At 39.8% G+C, this 27,173-nt stretch overlaps 1 protein-coding gene across 2 annotated transcripts; it reads right to left on the bottom strand.

The window, feature by feature from the left end:
* Positions 1 to 14,943: 14,943 nt before the first annotated feature.
* On the bottom strand, positions 14,944 to 21,265 carry LOC122932459 (gastricsin-like). 2 transcript variants are annotated; one of them, XM_044286874.1, is made up of 9 exons: positions 21,210 to 21,265; positions 19,040 to 19,175; positions 18,027 to 18,144; positions 16,984 to 17,102; positions 16,040 to 16,239; positions 15,813 to 15,935; positions 15,524 to 15,671; positions 15,191 to 15,289; positions 14,944 to 15,096 (listed from the first exon to the last, which is right to left on the bottom strand). In XM_044286874.1, exons 1-9 carry the CDS (start codon positions 21,263 to 21,265, stop codon positions 14,944 to 14,946), a joined length of 1,152 nt encoding a protein of 383 aa, XP_044142809.1. The 2 variants fall into 2 exon arrangements, with proteins under 2 accessions (XP_044142809.1, XP_044142810.1); XM_044286875.1 differs by having other exon boundaries at positions 19,040 to 19,181; positions 21,219 to 21,265.
* Between the last annotated feature and the right edge of the window lie 5,908 nt (positions 21,266 to 27,173).

The following is a 27,173-nucleotide window of genomic DNA, read 5'->3' as shown; positions in this document are numbered from 1 at the left end:
CACTACACTGTTGCTGTTATTTCTGGTAAAAGCGTATAGTGGCATATTTTAATCGAACAAGAAAAATATATTCTCAGTTCACTTCTGCCGTTATTTCGGGTAAAAGCATACAGGGGTGTATTTCAGCAAAAAAAGAAATATATATACGCACTGCACTGTTGCAGTTATTTCTGGTGAAAGTGTATAGTGGCCTATTTCAGTACTACAAGAAAAATATATTCTCAGGTCACTTCTGCAGTTATTTCTGTTTAAAGCGTATAGGGGCGTATTTCAGTAAAAAAAGAAAAATATATACACACTGCACTGTTGCAGTTATTTCTGTTGAAAGCCTATAGAGGCGTATTGCAGTACAACAAGAAAAATATATTCTCAGGTTATTTCTGCAGTTATTTCTAGTGAACGAGTATAGTGGCATATTTGAGTTGAACTAGAAAAATATATTCTCAAGTCTCTTCTGCAGTTATTTCTGGTGAAAGCGTATAGGGGCTTATTTCAGTACAACAAGAAAAATATAATATCAGTTCACTTCTGCAGTTATTTCTGTTAAAAGCGTACAGGTGCATATTACAGTTAAAAAAAAGAAAAATATATATGCACTGCACTGTTGCAGTTATTTCTGTTGAAAGCCTATAGGGGCGTATTTAAGTACGACAATAAAAATATCTTCTCAGGTCACTTCAGTTATTTCTGGTGCAGCAAATAGGGCCCTATTTCTGAACTACAAGAAAATTATATTCTCAGTTCACTTCTGCAGTTGATTCTGTTAAAAGCGTATAGGGGTGTATTTCAGTAGAACAATAAAAAAAGGTAGCTTGTGCAGTTAGTTCGGATGAAAGCGTATTGGAGCGTATTTCAGAACTAAAAAAAATATATATTCTCAGTTCACTTCTGCAGTTATTTCTGTTCAAAGCGTATAGGCGCGTGTTACAATAACAAAAGAAAAATATATACGCACTGCACTGTTGCAATTATTTCTGTTGAAAGCGTATAGGGGCGTATTTGAGTACAACAAGAAAAATATATTCTCAGTTCATTTCTGCAGTTATTTCTTTTGAAAGCATATAGCGGCATTTTTCATTAAAAAAATATATATATATACGCACTGCACTGTTGCAATTATTTCTTGTGAAAGCGTATAGGGGCATAGTTCCGTACAACAATAACAATATATTCTCAGTTCACTTCCTTATGTAATTATTTCTGTTGAAAGCATATAGGGGAGTATTTCAGTAAAAAAATGAAAATATACGCACTGCATTGTTGAAATTATGTGTTTAAAGCGTATAGTGGTCTATTTCAGTTCAACAAGAAAAATATATTCTCAGGTTACTTCTGCAGTTAATTCTGGTGAAATCGTATAGGGGTGTAATATTTTTAAAATATAAAAATATATACGCACTGCACTGTTGCAGTTATTTCTGTTGAAATCGTATAGGGGCGTATTTCAATTAAAAAAAGAAAAATATATAGCCAATGCACTGATGCACTTATTTCTGGTAAAAGCATATAGTGGCATAGTTCATTACAACAAGAAAAATATATTCTCATTTCACGTCTGCAGTTATTTCTGTTGAAAGCGTATAGCGTATTTCAGTAAAGAAAGAAAAATATATATGCGCTGCACTGTAGCAGTTATTTATGGTGAAAGCATATAGGGGCATAGTTCAGTACAACAACAATAATATATTCTCGATTCACTTCTGCAGTTTATTTCTGTTGAAAGCATATAGGGGCGTATTTCAGTAAAAAAATAAAAACATATACGCACTTTACTCTTTAATTTTGTTCTAGTCAAAGTGTATAGGGGCATATTTCAGTCTACCTAGAAAAATATATTCTCAGGTCACTTCTGCAGTTATTTCTGATGAAAGTTTACAGGGGCGTACTTCAGTAAAAATTGAAAATTATGTACACACTGCACTGTTATTTCTGTTGATAGCGTATAGGGGTGTATTTCAGTACTACAAGAAAAATATATATGCACTTTACTTTTTAATTATTTTCTAGTGAAAGCGTATAGTGGCCTATTTCAATCCAACAAGAAAAATATATTCTCATGTCACTTCAGCAAATAGGGGCATAATACATTAAAAAAAGAATGATATATACACACTGGACTGTTGCAATTATTTCTGTTGAAAGCATATAGGGGTGTATTTCGGTACGACAATAAAGATCTATTCTCAGTTCACTTCTGCAGTTATTTCTGTTGAAACCGTATAGGAGGGTGTTACAGTAAAAAAATATAAATATATTCCCACTGCAATGTTGCCGTTATTTCAGGTGAAAGCATATAGTAGCATAGTTCAGTACAACAAGAAAAATATAATCTCAGTTCATTTCTGCAGTTATTTCTGTTGAAAGCATATGTGGGCGTATTTCAGTAAAAAAAAGAAAAATATATACGCACTGCATTGTTGCAGTTATTTCTGGTGAAAGCGTATATGGGCGTAGTTCAGTACAACAAGAACAATATATTCTCAGTTCACTTCTGCAGTTATTTCTGTTGAAAGCGTATAGATGCGTATTTCAGTAAAAAAATAAAAACATATACGCACTTCACTCTTTAATATAAAATTATATATTTTGTTCAAAGCATATAGGGGCGTTTTTCAGTACAACAAGAAAAATATATTCTCAGTTCACTTCTGCAGTTATTTCTGTCGAAAGTGTATAGATGCGGATTTCAGCAAAAAAAGAAAAAATATATACGGTCAGCACTGTTGCAGTTATTTCTGGTGAAAGCATATAGTGACCTATATCAGTCCAAAAAATATATATATTCTCAGGTCACTACTGCAGTTATTATTGTTGAAAGTGTAGATGGGCGTATGTCGGTACTACAAGAAAAATATATATGCACTTTACTCTTTAATTATTTTCTGGTGAAAGCGTAGTATGGTCTATTTCAATCCAACAAGAAAAAATTTTTCTCAGGTCACTTATGCAGTTATTTCTGTTGAAAGAGTATATTTTCGCATTTCAGTACAACAATAAAAATATTTTCTCAGGTCACCTCTGTAGTTATTTCTGTTGAAAGCATATAGGGGTGTATTTCGGTACAACAAGAAAAATCTATTCTCAGTTCACTTCTGCAGTTATTTCTGTTGAAAGCGTATACGGGCGTGTTACAGTAAAAAAATAAAAATATATATGCACTGCACTGTTGCAGTTATTTCTGTTGAAGTCGTATAGGGGGGTATTTCAGTTAAAAAAATAAAAATATATAGCCAATGCACTGATGCACTTATTTCTGGTGAAAGCGTATAGTGGCGTAGTTCATTACAACAAGAAAAATATATTCTCAGTTCACTTCTGCAGTAATTTCTGTTGAAAGTGTATAGGGGCGTATTTCAGAAAAATATATACCCACTGCACTGTTGCAGTTATTTCTGGTGAAAGCATATAGGGTCGTAGTTCAGTACAACAAGAAAAATATATTCTCGGTTCACTTCTGCAGTTATTTCTGTTGAAAGCATATAGTGGCGTATTTCAGTAAAAAAAGAAAAACATATGCGTTCTGCACTGTTGCAGTTATTTCTGTTTAAAGCGTATAGTGGCCTATTTCAGTCCAACAAAAAATTTATTCTCAGTTCAGTTCTGCAGTTATTTCTGATGAAGATGTGCAGGGTCGTATTTCAGTAAAAATTTTAAATTATATACTCACTGCACTGTTGCAGTTATTTCTGTTGAAAGTGTATATTGTCGCATTTCAATGCAACAATGAAAAAATATCCTCAGGTCACCTGTGTAGTTATTTCGGGTGAAAGTAAATAAGGGCGTAATACAGAAAAAAAAGGAAAATATATACACACTGCACTGTTGCAGTTATTTCTGTTGTAAGCATATAGGGGTGTATTTCAGTACAACAAGAAAAATATATTCTCAGTTCACTTCTGCAGTTATTTTAGATGAAATAGCTTAGGGGCGTATTTCAGTACAGAAAGAAAAAAATATTCTCAGTTCACTTCAGCAGTTATTTCTTTTGAAGGAGTATAGGGGATTTTTTTATTAAAAAAGATACATATATACGCACTGCACTGTTGCAGTTATTTCTGGTGAAAGCATGTAAGGGCGTAGTTCAGTACAACAAGAAAAATATATTCTCAATTCACTATTGCAGTTATTTCGGTGAAATAGTTTTGGAGCGTATTTCAGTAAAAAAAAAAAGAAAGAAAAATATATACCCATTGCACTGATGCAGTTATTTCTGGTAAAAGCGTATAGTGGCGTAGTTCAGTACAACAAGAAAAATATATTCTCAGTTCACTTCTGCAGTTTTTTCTTTTGAAAGCGTATAGGGGCGTATCTCAGTAAAAAAAAAAAGCAAAATACATATGCACTGCACTGTTGCAGTTTTTTCTGGTGAAAGCATATAGGGGCGTAGTTCAATACAAAAAAGAAAAATATATTCTCAGTTCACTATTGCAGTTATTTTGGGTGAAAGAGTTTAGAGGCGTATTTCAGTAAAAAAAAAAAGAAAAATATATACCCACTGCACTGATGCAGTTATTTCTGGTGAAAGCATATAGTTGCGTAGTGCAGTACAACAAGAAAAATATATTCTCAGTACACTTTTGCTGTTAGTTCTGTAGAAAACATATATCGGGGTATTTCAGTAAACAATGAAAAATATATACGCACAGCACTGTTGTAGTTATTTCTTGTGAAAGCATATAGGGGCGTAGTTCAGTACAACAAGAACAATATATTCTCAGTTCACTTCTGCATTTTATTTCTTTTGAAAGCATATAGGGGCGTATTTCAGTAAAAAAAGGAAAAACATATACGCACTGCATTGTTGCAGTTATTTCTGTATAAAGCATATAGTGGACTATTTCAGTCCAACAAGAAAAATATATTCTCAGGTCACTTCTGCACTGATTTCAGGTGAAAGCGTGTGGGGGCGTATTTCAGTAGCAAAAGAAAAATATACACGCACTTCACTCTTTAATTTTGTTCTAGTTAAAGTCTATAGTGGCATATTTCAGTCTACCAAGAAAAATATATTCTCAGGTCAATTCTGCAGTTAATTCCGGTGAAATCGTATAGGGTCATAATACTTTAAAAATATAAAAATATATACTCACTGCACTGTTGCAGTTATTTTTGTTCAAAGCGTATTTCAGTACAACAAGAAAAATATATTCTCAGTTCACTTCTGCAGTTAATTCTGTTGAAAGCGTATAGATGAGTATTTCAGCAAAAAAAGAAAAATATATACGGACAGCACTGTTGCAGTTATTTACGGTGAAAGCGTATTGTGGCCTATTTCAGTCCAACAACAAAAAAAATGTTTTCAGGTCACTTCTGCAGTTATTTCTGTTGAACGTGTACTGGGGCATATTTCAGTACTACAAGAAAAATATATATGCACTTTACTATTTTATTATTTTCTGGTGAGAGCATAGTGTGGTCTATTTCAATCCAACAAGAAAAATTTATTCTCAGGTCACTTCTGCAGTTATTTCTGTTGAAAGAGTATAGGGGCGTATTATAGTAAAGAAAGAAAAATATATACGCACTGCACTGTTGCAGTTATTTCTATTGAAAGCATATAGGGGTGTATTTCGGTACAACAAGAAAAATCTATTCTCAGTTCACATCTGCAGTTAATTCTGTTGAAAGCGTATACGGGCGTGTTACAGTAAAAAAATAAAGATATATACACATTGCACTGCTGCAGTTATTTCTGTAGAAGTCGTATAGGGGCGTATTTCAGTAAAAAAAAAGGCAAACATATACGCACTGCATTGTTGCAGTTATTTCTGGTTAAAGGGTCTAGTGACCTTTTTCAGTCCAACAAGAAAAATATATTCTCAGGTCACTTTTGCAGTTATTTCGGGTAAAAGCTTCTAAGGGGCGTATTTCAGTATCAAAAGATGAATATACACGCACTTCACTCTTTCATTTTGTTCTAGTCAAAGTGGATAGTGGCCTATATTAGTGCACCAAGAAAAATATATTCTCAGGTCACTTCTGCAGTTATTTCTGTTGAAAGCATATAGGGGCGTATTTCAGTTAAAAAAAAGAAAAATATATGTCCACTGCCCTGATGCCGTTATTTCTGGTGAAAGCGTATTGTTAGAGATGTGTGAATTTTATTCTATATTGTTTGTATCTCTAGGACTGTAACTGGTTAATCTTAAGTTGTTAAGAAGAAGTTTGTATTTCAGAAACCTCCTACCTCCCCTTTCTGCTGTTAGTCGAGCTCTGTCTATGCAATGCTGTGAGGAGAAGGAGGGGGGGGGGCAGAGAACTGCTGTGGGCAGTGTGAAAGGATGCCAAATCCAATCCCTTGGCTGGATGAATATGATACACACATATTACTCACTGCCTATAGAAGAACACCTCTTTGAAGTGTCATATATGACGTGTGCAGTATTATTGTTAGGATAGACCTTATTGTTAGGATATATGGTCGTATTTCAGTACAACAAGAAAAATATATTCTCAGTGCATTTCTGAAGTTAATTGTGGTGAAACCGTTTGGTGGACTATTTCAGTATAAAAATAAAAATATATTTGTCACTTTTAGGGCTGTATTAATTTCCGTTTCATTTATTTAGTTCAGCAACAAGTATGTCAGGCAGAGAAGTCCCAGGCCATGCACAGAGGAGTGGAAGAGGCTTGAATGTTCTGGCACAAGCAGAGGTCGCATTAGAGTAAGGGGGTGTGGCAGCAGGATTCACTTTGAGAGGCCTGAGCTCCTAGTTTCAGCTAACAGTCGTCTTTTGATCAGCAGCCCAGCGTTTCTTGATTGGTTGACTCGAACTTCGACTTCATTGCAAGTGACAGGAGCACCAGCAGCCTGAGTCTAGAGTCGCTGATGAGCATTATTCTTCACCCGCATAGTGAAGAAACTACTCACCAGCAGGTAGACATAGAGCAGAATCTGGAGCAGAAACAAGCAGGTGGAGGCATACTTGGAGTGCACCCTGCAAGCCGTCATTGAAAATCTGCTGGACTACTGGGCAGCCAAACTGGATTTGTGGCCGCAACTAGCAGAGTTTGCCCTGGAAAAGTTGTCCTGCCCGGCCAGTACTGTTTTTAGAGTTGGTGTTTAGAGCAGCGGGGGCCATAGTTACCCCAAGGAGAACTCGCCTGTCCACCCAAAATGTGGAGAGACTGACCTTTGTCAAAATGAATCAGGTGTGGATCAGCCAGGATTTCCAACCACCAATTCCTGATGCATCAGACTAGATCATCCATGGTGCCACACCAACACATTCATGAAAGATACTGGTTTCTTCTGATTACCTGCCTCAGCTACTTCTCTGTTGCTGCCTCCCACCTGATGCCAGACATCTGATGCCAAGTGCTCCTTCTTTCAGCCACCTTCATCAGCGGGTACTGATATTGCCACCCACCGCCCCACTTTGTCACCGGGTCACTTTATGGTCTCCTGAAGCAGTTGATGCTGCCATCTCCACATTATGTCACCTTGCCACTCTGTGGTCTCTTGATGATGCTGCTGCCTTCTCCACAATATGTCATCTTGACACTCTGTGGTATCCTCCTGCTGCTGCCATATCCACATTATGTCACCTTGCCACTCTGTGGTGTCCTCCTGCTGCTACTGCTGCTTCCATATCCACATTATGTCACCTTGCTACTCTGTGGTCTGATAATGCTGCTGCCATCTCCACACTATGTCACCTTGCCACTCTGTGGTATCCTCCTGATGCTGCTGCTGTTGCTGCCACCTCCACACTCTGTCATTGGGCCACTGTGTGGTCTCCTCATACTGCTTCCATTTCATCAATATGTCATAGGTCGACTTCTCATGCTGTTCCCACCCTCCCAACTTCATGACTGGACCACTATTTTGCCTTTCGGCCTGGCTGACATCATCATTTATTTGACCTTTCTTCTTATCTGTCAGAAGGAAGGAAAAATGAGACGCACAACTAGTGATGAGCGGCAGGGGCAATATTCAAATTCACAATATTTCACCAATATTTTGTAGAATATTCGTCATATATTCGAGAATTCAAGATTATATTCTTGATTGCGAAAATCGCCAATGGATTATTTACGTAATGCAGGCAAAATACCCGCATGAGTCACCCGCATGAGCTACATTTTTCAAGCTGGTATAAGTTTCCTGAGACTGGAGAAAATAGTGGACATGTCAGAACATTAGAATAGCTTTATATGCAGATAGAGAGCTCCAATATATTTGCGCTTGCGAATTTTCGGCAATTAATGATGCGCATCATTTTTCCCAATATGCGCAACTTGTATAGTAAGAGGCAGGCAACTTTTCTATTGGTTGCTAATCTGTGATAAAGCCTTCTCATTGGCCCACAAGCTAGAAGAAGATGATCACCTGATGTGTACTGTGTTAAAAAAAAAAAAAAATCGAATGTTCGTCATTATGAATATATACCACTATATTCTAAATATTCAAAAAAATTCTCAAGCTGCCGCTATTCGCAATAGAAATTCACTTTTCGAATATTTGTGCTCAACACTACGCACAACGGATCCTGTCTGTGCAGCAGCTATAAGGCCTGTATGGTCCCATCAGAATTGGCTTATGATTTGGTAGCCAAAAGCAGGAGTGGGTATAAAACACAGAAGACATGCAAATATTCCGTTCACGTGTCATCTATGTTTTGGATCCACTCCTGTTTTTTTGCGCATTAGCAATACTGATGGATTACTGACCAAACGCTGACCGAGTGAAAGCGGATGCTCAACAGACAGGATCAATTTTTTGGGGGGTTATTGTTCTGATGGATCAAAGGAAGGGCAAAATAATCAGCAACATCAACACAAACATACTGCTGACACCCTCTCCACTCTTTCATGGGGGCTCTACTTGTATAAGCATTTAATAGAACAGGTTCTGTAGACATCTATGGGGAATCAGATGACCAGAGTGTAAAAGGACTGCACTTCTTCTTGACGCTAACATCGACCTATAAGGCTGAGTTGATACTAGTGTTGATCGAGCACTAAAGTGCTCAGGTGCTCTGGTGCTCGAGTAGAACACTTCGGGATGCTTGGATGCTCTACAGAGCACCCGAGCACAATGGAAGTCAATGGGAGAACCAGAGCATTAAACCAGGCACCCCCTGCTCTGAAGAGGGGAGGGTGTCTGATTCACAGGAAAAGGTCAGAAATTGATGGAAACACCACTGAAATGGTTTGGGAACAGCATGGGGAGGATGTCTGGATGCATTTTGGACTCCCAGGTCACTGCTCGGAACGATGTTGTCCGAGTAGCACGCTACTATTACAGACTGGCAATCATGCACAAAAAAACGCAGATAAAATCGATTTTAGAGGAAAATTCTTAGGAAACATTCTTTCCTGTATATTTACTTGTATATAAAGTGCAAGTGCTGCCAAAAATTACAAGGAATAGGCACTCTGATACAACCTGTATATCACATAAAGGAGGGCCTCATTCACATTGTGGTACAATTGTTCAGGTAGTGGGACTCCTACACTCATAAAGCCTATGCACTACGTGAAAGGGCTGCAAAAAATTACAAACAACTGGCATTCCAATACACTCTTTATTACACATAAAGTGGGGCATCATACACACCCTTAAAAAATGATGATTGATGGCCTGCTAGAGACCCCTTAAAACATTTGGGGCGAGGGACTGCTGCTGATCTGACCATCTAAAACATTACAGGCGGGGGCCTGCTGCTGATCTGACCATCTAAAAAATTAGGGGTGAATGTATGCTGCTAAGCTGACCTTCTAAAACTATAGGGGTGAGGGCCTGCTGCTGATCCGACCATCTAAAACAATAGGGGTGAGGGTCTGCTGCTGAGCTGACCCTCTAAAACATTAGGGGCTAGTGCCTGCTGCTGATCCTACCATCTAAAACATTATGGGTGAGGACCTGCTGGTGACCCTCTAAAAAATTAGGGGTGAGGGCCTGCTGCTGAGCTGACCCTCTAAAATATTAGGATCAAGGGCAGCCTAATGAGCATCTTGATATGATGGAGGAGGAGGACGAGAAAAGGAAGATTGAACCATATACCCTTTTTAGTGGTGGAAGGGGTGCATCGGAATACAGTGTATTCAATACACCATAAAAGCCACATTTAAAGTGCCTTTATGTTCAGCCGCTTTCTTCTGGTGGAGTAGAGAAGTCAGGGGCAATCCATTTTGATGAGAGTCAACCTGTCAGCATTTTCAGCTGACAGGCAGATGCGCTTATATGTTATTATGCCCCCAGCAGCACTAAATACCCGCTCTGACAAAACGCTGGCAGGAGGGCAGGCCAACACCTCCAAGTCATAGAGCGCCAGTTTTTGCCACGTGTCCAGCTTGGACACCCAATAGTTGTAAGGCACAGAGGAATCACTGAGGACGCTGACACGGTCTGCTACGTACTCCACCATCTTCTAAAACTTTTCCCTCCTTGTGACACTAGGCCACGCATCAGGGTGAGGGTGTTGGCAGGGTGTCATGAAACTGTCCCAGGCCTTGGAAATTGTTGCCCTGCCTCTGTTGAAACTGCTGTGTGTTCTCATCGTCTCCCCTCCTCGGTTGCCCAAGGAACTACGTACTCTGCCGCCAGTGTAGTCAGCTAGAAATTTTTGGAGCAATTTTTCCACAAGTACCTTCTGATATTGCACCACTTTGCTAGTCCTCTCCATATGAGAAGTTCTCTTTGTTGTAGCCGAGAGGGGTGAACAACCAGAAATCAGTGTTGGCCAAAATGCGTATAATGCGAGGGTCACAGGAAAGGCAGCATAACATAAAGTCAGCCATGTGTGCCAGAGTCCCAACAGACAAGACTTTGCTGTCCTCATCAGGAGGATGAATCTCCTTATCCTCCTCCTCCTCTTCAGCCCTTCCACGCTGAAAAGATGGAATAAACCTGCTATGGGTACTACTCTCTGTAGCAGAGGCAACCCTATCCTGCTCCTTCTCCTCCTCATCATCATCATCCAATTTGCACTGAGAAGACAAACTGAGGGTGGTCTGGCTATCACCCTGTGTACTGTCTTCCCCCATTTTCACCTTTTCCACATGCAAAGCGTCCACCTTCATTGTGAGCAGCGAGTGCTTCCGTAGATACAGATGTGTGATGGTGACACTGATAATAGCGGCATCGCCGCTCAATATCTGTGTTGATTGCTCAAAGTTGCATAAAACCTCACAGAGGTCAGACATCCATGCCCACTCGTCGTTTGTGAATAGCGGAAGCTGACTGGAAAGGCGACGACCATGTTGCAGCTTGTATTCCACTACTGTCCTCTGCTGCTCACAAAGCCTGGCCAACATGTGGAACGTGCTCACGTCGCACAACAGTTGGTAAGCTGGCAATTGCAATTGCTGCAGCGTTACCAGTCCGGCGGAAGCTGTCGATGACTTTCAGAAATGGGCACACACGCAGCACCCCTTCACCAGTAGTTCAGGCAAATTGGGGTAGGTTTTGAGAAACCGCTGAACCACTAAGTTAAAGACGTGGCCAGGAACGGTATGTGTTTGAGGGAAAAATAGTGACGTCTGGGGACTGAGTAACAAGGGATGGTAACCACCAACAGGCTGCAGAAAGCCTCTGTGTCCACAAGCCTAAATGGCAACATTTTCAGGACCAGCAATTTGGAAAGGTGCGTATTTAGTGCTATGGCCTGTTGGGTGGGTGGGTATTTGCGCTTTGTTATTCAAAGGCCTGGGATATGGACATCTGTACGCTGTGCTGGGACACAGAAATTGATGTGTTAGATGATGGTGCTTGCGAAGGTCCAAGTGCAGGGCAGGAGGCATCCGGGCCTGCATCTTGGACAGGGGATTGGCCAGCCCATAATGCAGGGGAAGAGGAGGCAGTTGTGTGACCTGCAGACACTGATTGTGGACCCAGGCGTTCGGCCCAACTTTTAGGGTGCTTTGATGTCATGTGGATGATCATGCTGGTGGTGGTGAGGTTGCTTGTGTTCAAGCCCCTGCTCATTTTTGTATGGCACAGGATGAAAATGACAATTATTTTATCGTCCTCAAAAAAGCGCCAGACCGCGAAACACCTACCCCTTGACAAGGGAGATTTCTGCAAGGGGGTGCTCCAGGGAACAATTGTGGGAACAATTTATTAAGACCAGCTTCTAAAACGTCATTCTTAATAAATGTGCCCTCTTATCTCTAAATTATTTAAGTCAGATTCTTATCAGTAAGATAAGAATTAAGCTATAATGAATAAGGTCTGGGATAAAAGATAGGGAGCCATCAGCTTTGCTGCCTGATGGAACAGATTAAAAAAGAAAGAGCATGCTACTAGACAATGTTAAGGCTGTACAGAGAAAGGGGATCAACTAGAGTACAATGCAACAATTAAAAAAATGCCTCCCCAAAGGTGTCCATAGCCTTTAAGTCAGGGCTCTGGCTGGGCCACTCAAGGACATTTACAGGAAATGAATTGCTATGTTGTCTTGACTGTGTGCTTAGGGTCATCATCTTGTTGGAAGGTGAACCTTCAGCCCAGTCTCTATCCAGAGCACTCCGATCAGGTTTCTATAAAAAATATTTCAGCGTTTTAGCAGCACACAGACAGGAAGGAGCGTGTGTGCGGATGTGACGTGTGCCACCATGTTCTTCATATGGCATTCTGAGATGCCTGATCATGCTGTCTAAACTGCCGGTGTTGTACTCTGGCCCTGACCGATCCTGTCTGTTATGAGGAGAGTGTTCCAGCTTGCCTGGCTTTCCTGACCTGCATGGAAGGAGGTGGTGAAGGGTGCAGGAGAATCGGCACAGAGGTATTCTCAAGTGCAGTCATATTCTTAAATGTAGTCATAAAGCCTATCAAATAATCAATAGTGAAACTAGCTCTCATGATGACCCATGAAAGGAAGACCAAGAGTTATCGCTGCTGCAGAAGATAAGTTCAATCGAGTTACCATCCTCATAAACTACAAATGAAAAGCACCTCAAATAATCTCAACATCAACTTTTCAGAGCTGGCTGTGTGAATCAGGCTTTTACGATCAAACTGCTGCAAAGGAGTCACTACTGAGGAATAAAAGGAGATTTCCTTGGCCCAGGATACTGTCACGACTGTAAGTAGTAAGCAACAAGAGTGAATAGTAACTGACCGGACCCAAACTAGGGAGGATAAAGGGTGACCCCTGTCAGACCCTAAATGCTCTCCCTAAGCTGCTAAGCACATGTCCAGATCCAGATGGTGGATCGAGACATGCCCGCATATCTAAGGCTGATGACCACTGAAACCCCTACAATAGTGGAAGGGGCACGGCCACCGGTGCCCTGCTCAGTATATGGAGGGAACCGGGGTCGCCTCGGATCCAGTCAGCAAAGAAAAAGAAACAAACAATGTCTGAACACTTAACTGAAGGAGCTGCAGCTGCAGTGAAAACAGATCCAAAGTCAGCAGACAATATCCGAAGTACTTGCTTCAGCAGAACACAGATCCAGTGAAAAGATATCACATAGGTGAAGATACTCAACGGGAGATACAGCTCTAATGAAAAGTATAATCCGCACCTCTACAAAGGAGGAGGGGTGATTTAAAGGCAGCGAAATCAAACACAGGAGGGACAGCTGGGAGGAAGGAAACAGAAAGTAAAGATCTCATCACAGGGGCGGAGAAACAGGGCAGAGGGAACTTCTCCAAGCTCTAGTAGTGACATCATCACAGGGGTGGAGAAACAGAGCTGTGAGAACGTCTAAAAGCTCTGGTAGTGACAGATACACAAGGAATGGGCATTAGACAAGTAGAAATACATGCTTTGGTATGATGATTTTGTTTAAGAATTTTGGTTCCAAGTTCCAACTGCTATGATTTTGTGAGATGCCGAAAAAGGTGAGTGGCGGGTTTCTTTGTATGTAACACTGTTATTCAAAACTGAAGGGACACCTAACAAGCATGCCCACCACAGAATTCTGCAGTGATATGTCATCCCATCTGGTTTGTGCTTAGTGGGACCACAATTTGTTTTTCAATAGGACTATGACCACAAACACTACCAAAGAATAAGAATATTTGACCAAGAAGGAGTGATGGAATGATGTCTCAGATGCCATGGCCTACATAATCACCGATCCTTAACCCAGTTGAAATGGTTTGGGAGGGGTTGGACAACACAGTAAAGGAAAAGCCGAGTGGTCAGCATCTGAGAGAACTCCTTCAAGACTGCTAGAAAACTATTCTAGGCAACTACCTTGTGAAGCTATAGAGGCTACATATAAGAATGTAAATTATAAAACATATTCTGGTTTGTTTACCACTTTACTACTTAATTCCATGTGTTCATTCATCATTTTCATGTCTTCGACTGGTACTGTATACTCCGTTATTAAGATGATAATACAATTTGAAACTGGAACTGGAACAGATCCAAAATGTCTTCCTAAACTTAGAATTTAATTATTCTGGAATGGAAGTCTATTACAACATCATTTAATTTTCCCATTCTGGTGTTTGGTTTGAGCAGCTCATGTGAGTATTTAGATGCTGCAACATGATTATTTAAATATATATTAGGACACAGGGATAAAAAAAAAACATTTACAGGTATACTACTGAGTGGGTCTATGTACAGTTGTATCATTCAGTTTCATTATTGCACCCTACTAATGACACCGCTTCTATGACATTTTTCTCAGAGTTTAAAGTTGCCTTTTACAACATAGCACCTGAATAGTAACATTGCTTTTCTCCCACCTTTAAAGTAAATCATAATAATGTGCTAATAATATCTTATTTAATAGCAAATGTATTGCTCTTTTGTAATATTGCACAGTGAGCACAACTTTTAAATAGCTGCTTCCAAGTTATACCATAACATATTTATTGAAACCATTTAAAACACACTAGATGCAATGAGTTGATGTCTGTATTTTTATTAATGGCACTTCAAACAATTAAAACATGTACCAATTCTGCATAATGGTTTTACAGGTGTTTTACTAGGTAAATCACACATATTGATAACATGTAGAGCAGAATGTTTATGCAGCAGTAGCAAAACCAACTTGATTGTTGCCCAGATCATATACTGAGTAGTACTGCCTGAGGAAGACATCACCAAGAATCCACAGTGGCTGCCCATTCTGAGAAGGCAGGTAAGTTGGCTCAATCCCAATGGTGCAGTATCCATTGCTCTAAGTAGATAAAATATAACAAAACATAATATTAATAATATTACTTGTTATTTGGCACATTACACAAACAAATTATCTTAGGAAAGAAGACTACCTGAAGAACGTAAGCAGATGGTGGAAGTGGAAAAGAAGTTCCACTAATGGTGAAGCTAATTGTGGGTAGATTCTGTATGGAACTGCAGCTCACGGCATACTGCAAAGGGAAAAATACACTTATTAAAACAATTTAGGGTGATCCACTTCAACTGAAATATCTACCCATGTAAGAAAATGTGGATGTGAGCACATTTTCACAATTGTTCATTAACAATAAGTAAGCATTGCTTACTTTAAGTATCCCAAGTCTTGGCTTTAGTCAAGACTTGGAAAAAATCCATCGAGTACCTTGTGTTTAAAATATTTTATATAGACAGCCATTTGATCTTACATTTCCACTCTGATCTTGTTGTGCACCAATGTCTTGCATGAGGCTGGAGAAGACTCCTTGAGGAGCAGTCAGCAGAGAAGTTCCAGTGTCTACTATACCCTGACATCCTTGGCTACACCATCCAGTAGATTGTCCATTGATGGAGAACCTAAAAGACAAACATTAAGCTATTAAATCATTAGCAATGCTAAAATTAACAATGCAAAGTATTATACAAATGTGCTTTACAGCCTCCAATGCTAGAAATTATAAAGTATTTTTATATCAATTTTAAGGCTTGAGTACCTACCCTTGGATTCCAATTTGCCAGTAAGTTTCAGAGGTGACAGGAGTCCAGGTTATTTGTCCTGAGTAGTAGCTTTGGTCAACTCCCCCAAAAGCTACTTCTCCACCACTCTGGGTGTTCTCCTGTCTGCAAATAGATGGTGATGTAGATAAATGTATGCAAATATTACATGTTACTGTACATCACAATATAGAAAATAAAAAACACACTTGCAAAACATATAATCTTACCCACTAAGATAGAATCCAAACATGGGTTGATTAATGAGATTCTGTTGGATCATTTCCTGCATCACCGTGGTGGCTCCTCCCTCGGCAATTGATGGATAAGCCAGACCCAGGATTCCATCAAACTGAGCGTACACAAAGTTGGTTCCAGGCTCATTCACACTCAGTCCAAACTCTTGCTGAGAAATAGCTATATTTTGGATCTATAATAGGCCAAATAATTTGAAGTGAGAATATTTATCAACTGTTACAAACAAAATTGCTATTTAAGCAAAACTCTGTTGAAAGTTGGAACATTAAATGTATGTTTCTTTTGAAATTTTAAGGTTCACAAAGAAAGGGTCTCCCCATACGTCAGAAGGCCAAAATACATTTGCCCACAGTTGGGACTGTGGTAGTCACAGGTTCCCAGCTACTAATCAGCAAATATTACACCCACCTACAATAGCTTTTCCATCCCTATGGCCGGGTACATTCTTATTTTTGAAAAATGAATCTGGCAAACAGTTAGAGGAGCAGATATTGTGGTAATGTAGCTAAAGGACACCAATCCAGTTAGCGTAAGATGCACCAATTGTAGTAAGACTGAGGTTCATGCCTCTTACATAATGTTGCATCTTGGTCTGTCAAACTGAAATAAATCTACTCCAGCTATGGCAGAGAGATTTCAGCTATAATATATTTCCGATTTCGGGCATAAATTTTAATACAATGCAAATGTTGTCTACCACTTTAAAAGCAAAGGAAAATAATTCACACATTTTTGCAATAATGCCACAAAAATCTGAACTTTTTATATGACATAATACTGGCCTACAGCTTTCATATTTAATATAACCCATCCCCCCACTGTCTGCAGTCAGAATTTTATGTGGATTGTGGACAATTTCCAATGTTATTATTATTTTTTTGCTACAGTAAAAATCTACATGTCTAATGTGACATACGGTGACAGTGTCATATCCCAGGATTCCAGTCAAGCTTCCAGTTCCGTATTGCAGAGAAAATTGCTGGTTGTTTGAGGAATAGGTTGAGGACTGGCTTGGGTTGAATTTAGGATGATTGTCTGTAAAAATAATAACAGGTAGTCTATTGGTCAATGAACAATATTTAGGGATTGCTAAAGCATGCTTATCTTTCAAAACTGACAAAATTTTATTCACTTAATAAAGTATTATGTTCCACATTTCTATTAAATACCATAGAGAAGTCTGGAATGTATTTATCAGCTAACTATACCTCTTCCTTATAGCCAGTGCAAGCCTTAAAGAGGTTGTCTCACTTGAACAAATTGCATTTATCATGTAGAGAAAGTTAATACAAGGCATTTACTAATGTATTGTTATTATCCATAATTCTGCCTTTTCTGGCTAGACTCATTTTGTCATTACATCATACACTTCCCATTTCTATAGTTACGACCACCCTGCAATCCAGCACTGTGGCCGTGCTTGCACACTATAGGAAAAAGCGCCGGAATATGTGCGCTTCTATGGTCGAGGCCAGCTCTGTTTTCTATAGTGTGCAAGCGTGATTACGTTGCTGGATTGCAAGGTGGTCGTAATCATGGAAACGAGAAGCATATAATGTGATGGAAAAATGAATCCAGCCAGCAAATGAAGCCATATGGGTAATAACAATACATTAGCAAGTGGCTTGTATTAAATTTCTCTGCATGACAAATGTAATTTGCTAAAGTGAGACAACCATTTTAAACTCTTTTAAATGATAAACTAATGATAATTTTGAACTGAAGTTGTGACAATTAAGTAAAGCAGTATACTAGACTAGACTGTATTTTCTTGTTTGAAATGAGCTACCAAAACACCAGAGACAACTGAGGGAAATTTGTTCTGCAGATAACTGCGTAACTTATATATTGCTAGAACTATTGTTCCAGGCACTAGTTTAATTATTAAAAAGGATTAATTATTTAAAAAAAAACTATATGTTTTACATTCATTTTTAAACTCAATCCACAGTTACTTACTGCATGCCTGGCTCTGACAATAGGTTGAGGCTACCCATAAGTTAGAGGATCCGGTGTCAAACAAAACCAGGAAATTCTGAGGGGGTGTACCAATGCTGATTTCTCCATAGTATGACATCTAACCACAAAGAAAAAAAAAACATATTAACTAAGTGAGTTATTTGTTCTAATCTTAATTATACCCTGTTATTTATTTTACGTCCTAACTAAGCTGCAAAAACCAGTGTCAGGCAGCTGCTGCCAAGGCCAACAAGATAATGGGTTGCATCAGAAGGGGCATAGATTCCCGTGATAAGAACATAGTCCTACCACTTTACAAATCGCTAGTCAGACCACACATGGAGTACTGTGTACAGTTCTGGGCTCCTGTAAACAAGGCAGACATAGCAGAGCTGGGGAAGGTCCAGAGGAGGGCATCTAAAGTAATAACTGGAATGGGGCAACTACAGTACCCTGAAAGATTATCAAAATTAGGGTTATTCACTTTAGAAAAAAGACGACTGAGGGGAGATCTAATTAATATGTATAAATATATCAGGGGTCAGTACAGAGATCTATCCCATCAGCTATTTATCCCCAGGACTGTGACTGTGACGAGGGGACATCCTCTGCGTCTGGAGGAAAGAAGGTTTGTACACAAACATAGAAAAGGATTCTTTACGGTAAGAGCAGTGAGACTATGGAACTCTCTGCCTGAGGAGGTGGTGATGGTGAGTACAATAAAGGAATTCAAGAGGGGCCTGGACGTATTTCTGGAGCGTAATAATATTACAGGCTATAGCTACTAGAGAGGGGTCGTTGATCAAGGGAGTTATTCTGATTGCCTGATTGGAGTCGGGAAGGAAGTTTATATTCCCCTAAAGTGGAGAAAATTGGCTTCTACCTCACAGGGTTTTTTGTTTTTTTTTGCCTTCCTCTGGATCAACTTGTGGGATAACAGGCCGAACTGGATGGACAAATGTCTTTTTTCGGCCTTATGTACTATGTTACTATGTTACTATGTAACTACTCACATCCATGTAGTTTGCCAAAGGTTCATAAGCAATGGCAAACTGGTTGTAGTATTTCGAAGCTGGATCAACTCTTGGGGCTTTGATACCATGCTCACTCATCACCTCTCTCATGGACTTGAATCTCCTAAGGGGGACTCTAAAATGAAAATGTCAGGGTTATTATAGAAGAGTTCTTCACAGACATGTATATTAATATGTATTTTTGGGGTACTATATAGCCACGGATCCATTGCTTTAAATGTGAAATAATTGGAAGAAACATACACTACTCACAAAATGTTAGGGATATTTGGCTGAAATTTTGGTGAAATTTATGGAAAAGTAAAAAGTTCACACTATAGTGATATTATATCATGAAAGTAGAGCATTTAAGTAGAAGCATGCAATGGTGATTTCCTCATCTCAAACAATTTATTGAAATAAAAGCCAACTACAGTGGTGGGTATATCCTCACAAAAATGTCAATGTCTCAATAACTTGTCATGTGGCCTTGAGCATCATTTACAGCTTGACAACAACGTCTCATTCTGTTCACAAGTCGACTTATTGTCTGCTGAGGCATGGCATCCCGCTTTTCTTGAAGGGTGGCCCTCAGCTCATTGGGGTTCTGGGATACAGAGTTACAAGCCTCTACATGGTGACTCATACGTTTTCAATGGCATTCAGGTGTGAAGAAAGTGCAGGCCACTCCATTTGAGGTACCCAAGTATCCAGCAGCTGTTCCCTAATGATGTGACCTTGATGACCTGGGGCATTGTTGTCAATGAAGATGAAATTAGGCCTGTGTTGTTCATGCAGAGGCATTGTTCATAATGAAGTGGTCATCAGTGTGTGATGTGGCCAAAGGACATTCATTTTTATGCCTTTCATTGACTTTCTCAGTTTCTCTGTATCTCTGTTGCAACATGCTGATGAAACTTTGTGACACTCTAAGTTCAGTGGCCACTTCTGTCTGAGAACATCCTGCTTGAAGCCTCTCAATGGTGAGATACTGTTGATGATGAGGAGGACTGTTTAAATAAGAATTCAAATTGAGCCAAGAAATTTATTGGGCGATTCATGGATCAAACATTTGAATTTTGCCATTAAGCTCCTTGTTAGAGAACAGCAAGTTGTGCAAAAAGTAATAAAACATTGAACATTTGGACATGTGCATTTAAAAGTTTAGAGAAGGTCACATTAAGTTCTCCTGTAAAGGTTAGAGTGCATATTAGGTTTATCCTGAAATTTCACTTACAAGCCAAATATCCCTAACGTTTTGTGAGTAGTGTATGTAATTTAATGCATACATTTCCCAGTTTTTTATATTTTTTAGGTGCATATTGATTTATTGCTCTATTCTGGAGAAAAGTACCTTTAATCCATATGCAAATGAGCAATGCTTTGCACTGAGGGCAGGCCCATATTCACTCTCTGCATCCTTGCTTCTCCTACTTCCTCTGTCGGTCCCTCCCTCTCCTTCTTGATTGACAAAGTCAGACGAGATAACTATGCAGGAACCAGGCCCTGACAATCAAGAAGGGAGGGAAGGTGGAAGAGCAAGGGTGCACAGATTGGTATGGGCTCACACTTGATGCATTTAACGGCTGTTTTGAATATTAAAATTAAAATTATGTTATCTCCAGAGTGAAGCAATAGATCACTAAGTGAAAGGTATCATTACACTCAGCTGAGCTAATATTATAAGGCATTGTGCCTGGATTCACAGTGGATTTTCTAAAGACTGAATCTGTTTAAGTTTTTCTCAGTAATCTCATAGCTTGTATTTGCAATAATATGTATTACTGCTGATGTATGGCAATGTAAATTGTCTGAAAATTTACTCTTTAACTTACCAGATTTATTGTCAGGTATTAAAGTTATTAAAAAATATCAACAATTAGTGATGCAATGTGTTTCAGAATTATGCAATCAACTTGGAGCAATGTATTTTTTGCCATACCATTCATAGTAAAGGATCAATTAAAATAAGCAATATATAGCTATAGTTTCTCAGTTCTCAATTAAATTAAATATAAATAAGATTAGCATCAATCACTTTCCATACTGACAGAAGTTGTGGTCAACATGAAACAACAGGCTTGATGTTATATAGCATTGTTTTGGTTTATGTGGTTATATAATTACTTAACAAAAATTAATAAAAACATAATTAACAACATGTACTTACTTAACAATCCCCTCTGAGATATGGAGGCAAATGAAAGCAAAAATTAGACACTTCATGTTGGAGGGTAACCTTCCAGTTGTGTTTAGATCTGCACACCTACCACTACTTTATATACTCAGAGAAATGTTACCATCTTATCAAAAAAACTTTTATCAAAATGTCAACTTCATTATGTTTCCTTTATCAAACATTTTAGGCCTATAAAAGTTAGATTACAAATGCTTTCAGGTTTGCATATAATGTTTGACTAGGGATTGGACAGGATAGGTCATCAGTATCAGATTGGTGGCACCCAGATGTGATGGTGTGATGGTGAGCAGGTAAGCAATGAAGAGAAGGCTGTGCTCGTATGAGTACTGCTTTCTCTTCAAACAGCTGATCGGCAGTGGTGTCGGGAGTCAGCCACCCGCCAATCTGATGACCTGCATTTACATGCAGACCCCTGGCAACATATGACACAATCTATCAGGTGTGTAATATCTCACAGTTGTTTTCATTAAAGCTTCATAGTCGGACACACATCGCAATTGTTTGCATATAAAGCATTGAGCACCAATCCATCATGCTGGTAAGAATGTACACCCTAACTCAGCTTCCCAGGTCAGGAATGGGGAAGATTTCACAAAGGTGTCTTTACAAGCATAATGTACAATAGTAGTAAGGAAGGCTTAAGCCTGTATTACATTGCCCGATTTTTAAGCAGATGAACATTTGTTAGTGATCATCTGGCAGTGTAATACTGCCACCAATTGCCAAATACTAGATCTTCTTTGGCAATCAAAATCTTTTGACATGTAAAAAATTATCATTTGTAGGTGGCAGATTGTGGTGTCTAATAATGATCTGCCACTGGCAAACCACTATATAGTATGGGGGCGAGCGATGGCATAGCGATTGCTCTTCCCCATGCTGCAGAGGAGATCATTGTATGCCATAGCATTGGTCTCCTCCTCTAGCAAGTAGGCAGTTGCCAGGAGTGAACGCTTTCCTCCTGACAATTGTCTGCCACATCGGGCTGTGTAATACAGCCTTTAGTAGTGGAGGAATGTGACCACAAGGATAGTAAATCTGCAAGCATTAGCAGTAATAGTGAACAATCAGGTAGATTAAGATGCCTAATCCTCAAGAGATGAGCGAATGTCTCAAAAATTTTATTCGAACAGTTCGCCGAATTTTCCATAAAGATTTGATTCGATCTGAATTTATTAATGACGAATGGTGTTAAAAAACAGCTATTTCCTGGCTGTATAGTGGTGTAGAACACTGTGCCTTGCAGAAACATGCATAAGGAGTCTGCTGTGGTAGTGAAACAACTGTGAGTCCATATGATATGCAGATGACAGTGGTCGCTCTTAGAATCACTTCACTTATTTGGGCAGTTATGGGGCCAAAACTGACCAAATAACTCAAGTGTGAACTTAACCTTACAGGTCAATGTTAGCACCAGGTATAAAGAATCGTGCAGAGGCCAAAGATCCTACTATAGTGTGAAAGAGCGCACTCCTTTTACACCGTCGTCAGCTGATTCCACATAGATTTCTACAGAACCGGTTCTATTAAACGCTGATACATATAGAGCCCACCTGACAGAGTGGAGAGGGTGTCAGCAGTAAGTTTGTGTTGACATCACAGATTATTTTGCCCTTCCTCTGATCCATCAGAACAATAACCCCCCAAAAAAGGGATCCTGAGCATTCCCCTTCACTCGGTCAGCATTTGGTCAGTAATCCATTCGTATAGCTAGGGTAAAAAACAAACAAAAAAAAACCAGGAGTGGATCCAAAACAGAGATGACGTGAATGGAATATTTGCATGTCTTCTGTGTTTTGTACCCACTCCTGCTTTTGGCTACCAAATCATAAGCCAGTTCTGATGCAAAATACAGACCATGTCATGCAGGCCCTACAGCTGTTACATAAAATAGTGAAGAACGAGTTCATGGTTTAGAATTTTTGTTTGTGCATCTGAGGGCAGAGGTGACGGTTATTGCCTCTTATACCTTCATACGGTTATTACTACGGGTTAGTGTTAACGAGGAAGGGAGGGAACGGGTGGGTGGGTTTCCTCTTCAGTATACCGGAATACTATGTCTTATCTCATCAGTTTACTCTCAATGGCTGAACACGTAAAGATTATTTTGTGGAATGTCAAGGGCCTCAGATCTCCATGCAAAAGAATGATGATCTTGAAACACTTAAATCGTCTACACACAGACATCGCATTGTTGCAGGAGACGCATCTGACACTCGCTGACTTTTCATGAATGAAACGCCTATGGGTGAGAGAGGTTCTGGGATCGTCTGCAGATGGAAAAAAAACAGGGGTCCTCATTTTGTTGAGGAAGGGTCTTTCATATAAGTTGGTGAGCCATGACTGTGATGATAAAGGTTGAATGTCACATATCCATCTCACATCCCCATCGGGTGACTTGAGCATATATAATATCTATGGCCCCAACACTACTGATGCTAGTTTTTTTGTAGCCCTGACACACTAGCTATTGCAAGACCCGATAACTCAGAAAATTGTAGGGGGTGATATGAACACAGTCCTCAATCATCTGGAGGACAGGCAGAGGGGAAATGTTTCCTGTAAATTGGCACCTCCAGGAGATAATAGATTAGTGACCTTTTTAAATGATACTGGTCTCCAGGATCTGTGGAGATTTTTCAACCCAAAGGGCCGAGACTACACTCACTTCTCCGATGCACACGGTTCCTGGTCGCGTATCGACTATATTCTAACTAATAGGGACAATATTGGTCAATGCTCCAGGCCTACTATAGAGGAGATGGTAATTTCTGATCATGCACCAATCTCACTTTTACTGCATCAGAAATCACCTAAGGGCACGGACTTTATATGGAGATTTCCTTCATCCCTAACCCAAGATGAAAATTTTAGGGAACTTATCAAGAAATGGTGGCTAGAGTATAAATCAGATAATGAAGAATCTACTAACCCCCAACTGCTATGGGATGCAGGAAAGGTGGTCCTTAGAGGCCGAATCATGGCATACATGTTTAACAAGAAAGCTACCCTTAAGAAAAAGATTAGCCAACTAAGTGACAACCTACACTCTGCATATACAACATTTAGAAACACCCCTTCTTCAATACTTCTGAAGAAATGGCAGGCGGACAAGTTGGAATATGAAACCACTCTTAGAAATTGGGAAAATATAGCCCAATCTAAATGGGAGGCCCATCTCTTTAGACACGGCAATAAAGCTGGCAAATTGCTAGCAGCCTTGGCGAGGGATCATAGACCAGTGACAAATATTACCACCCTTAAAGACGACTCAGGGAAACTGTGTTCGGACCCCAAAGGGATTAACACCATATTAAAGGATTTTTATGCGACATTATATAAAATCCCAGAACAACATGATTGTAGATTGGGGGATTGGATGGAGGAGATATCTCCCCCCATACTCTCAGACCTAGATAGGGAGGCACTTGATGCACCAATAACAACAGAGGAAATCATCCATACTATCAAAAACTTATCTCTAGGGAAAGCACCGGGTCCAGATGGGTATACGGGAGAATTCTTCCGAGTCCTGTCCCATGGTATTGCCCCAACGTTATCTCAAGTGTTCACTGGGTACATGCAGGGGTCTGATATACCTTCACAAACGAATACTGCCCACATAAAGGTCCTTCCGAAACCAGGAAAAGACCCCATTTTAGCAGCTTCTAACCGACCAATATCGCTGATTAATGTGGATTTGAAAATCGCCTCGAGAATTTTAGCTGACAGACTAGCGCGCATCATGCCTGCATTAATTTCCCTATCCCAGGTAGGATTCGTGCAGGGGAGAGCGGCAGTGACTAACTTACGTAAAGTCTTAACGGTGCTAGATGAGGTGAAACTGCGCCCCCTAGCTCACACATCTGCGGCCATAGTTTCTATAGATGCTGAAAAAGCATTTGATAATGTGAGTTGGAGATGGCTAGGAACCGTGTTGGACCACATGGGTTTCACTGGTTAATTTCGTAACTACGTCACAGCTTTGTACACAAATCCACAGGCCAGGATCTACACACCAGGTTTCCTCTCACCCTCCTTTCGCCACTATAAAGGAACAAGGCAGGGCTGTCCGCTCTCCCCTCTGCTGTTCAATCTTGCTATAGAGCCCCTTTCACGTAAACTCAGTGCTAGCCAACATATAGAGGGTATCAAAATAGGCAAACCCGCTATTAAACACGCACTTTTTGCCGATTATCTACTAGTCTTTTTGGAAAAACCTGAGAGAGACTTGGCCAATGTATTTAAACTCCTGGAAGACTTTGGAATAGTGTCAGGGTATAAAGTAAATGCCACTAAGTCTGAGATTTTGTTCTTAAGACATAACCACCACAGGAACAACCCCTGCCATTACTATACCTATTCAAATAGCCCCGGTGTCCATTAAGTATTTGGGAATCCACATTGACAGGCAGCCGGAATCATTATACCTTCTGAACTACCCACCGCTCTTCAAAAAAATTCTCTCAGATATGGAGAGGTGGATGAACCTCCCCCTTTCCCTGGGAGGTAGGTGCCAACTTTTGAAAATGATTGCCGTCCCAAAACTCCTCTACCCCATGCAGACGATACCATTTCTTCTCAAACATTCAGACACCAAGATGTTAGAGGGAGCCTTTAGTAAATTTCTATGGGCAGGGAGGAACTCTAGAATAGCGTTATCAAAACTGCAATTGCCCAAACTAAAGGAGATATGGCTTTCCCAAGCTTACGACTGTACAATCTGGCGAGTCTAATGAGACATTGTATTGACTGGCTATTCAACACCAATTTCTACACCAATGGACTGTTGGAATCCCATCTTGTACATCCCTGGAACTTAAAGGCCCAACTACACACCAAATACTCGGCCCAGCCCCCACTGATAAGTTCGAGTCTTCTAATAAAAGATACCATTGCAACATTGAAAGAGGCCCGTAAAATTCTCAAATTGCCCTTTTCACTTTCTAAACACATGCCTTTGTGGGGCCATCCAGAATTCCCAGCCGGTGTAGAACTTAAGCACTTTGATGCATGGAAGGAGGCGGGCATTACAAAGGCTTCGGACATATGGAACGCCGATCTCCGTGAGAGGTTCCCTTTAAGTCGCCCTCAGCATGTATTTGAGTATCTCCAGATCAAAAGCTTCCTGTATACTAAAGTACATGATCCCAGGGCAGTATTCTCTGTAAGTAGGTTTGACCAAATGATAGGGCAAAGGACAACTAAGAAGTCATTATCTGAACTCTATCAAGAAATTCGTGAAGCCAAACAAAAGCGTCTTGCGGAGACTCTCTTTTCATCTTGGAATAAAGATTTTCAGGGTATTGAAATGCAACAAACAATACAACAGGGATGGGAAAGGATTAGAAAAATAGTTTTTAATGAGGGCTGGAGGGAAACGCAGTTCCGAATAATGCATAAAGCAATATATGGCTTTCTCTTCTCTTCTCAAACCCAAAAGCAGAATAGATTGACATGTTGCCCAAAGTGTCATCTGCCATTAACTGTTGTGGGGTAGAAATTTGAACCTCAAGATTTGGAAAAAGTAGACAATATTACATTATATTAACAATACCAATTGTAATACTGCTATATGCATATCTGCATATGTTTCATCATGCCTCGAATGTAATGCATATCATATGTTGTTACCTGTCAAACTTTCCTATTTCTGTGACATACTAATGGAAGAAAAATGACAAAAGCTAATAAAGATTATATAAAAAAAAATATAGGATCCGTTGTGCGTCTCATTTTTCCTTCCTCCTGTAAGCTATCCAGGCATGCTGGGAGTTATAGTTTTGCAACAGCTGGAGTGCCGCAGTTTGGACATGCCTCTTCTAATAGATCAGAAGAAGGATGGCGTGTACAGGGATCGAATCCGCGACCTTGGCGTTATTTGCACCACTCTCTAACCAACTGAGCTAACCGGCCAGGAGATAAAAAGCAGAA

This window comes from Bufo gargarizans, chromosome 3 (genome assembly GCF_014858855.1).
Source record: "Bufo gargarizans isolate SCDJY-AF-19 chromosome 3, ASM1485885v1, whole genome shotgun sequence".
Classification (NCBI taxonomy): domain Eukaryota; kingdom Metazoa; phylum Chordata; class Amphibia; order Anura; family Bufonidae; genus Bufo; species Bufo gargarizans.
This window is presented reverse-complemented; position numbering and strand designations above follow the sequence as displayed.

What these genes read in the sequence shown, in the direction of transcription:
- LOC122932459 (XM_044286874.1), bottom strand. Translation starts at nt 21,265, where the DNA reads ATGAAGTGTCTAATTTTTGCTTTCATTTGCCTCCATATCTCAGAGGGG. An exon ending in CTTTGGCAAACTACATGGAT is followed by an intron (nt 18,145 to 19,039) that starts GTGAGTAGTTAC and finishes CTTTGTGGTTAG; the next exon opens with ATGTCATACTATGGAGAAAT. An exon ending in CATCTGCTTACGTTCTTCAG is followed by an intron (nt 15,097 to 15,190) that starts GTAGTCTTCTTT and finishes TTATCTACTTAG; the next exon opens with AGCAATGGATACTGCACCAT.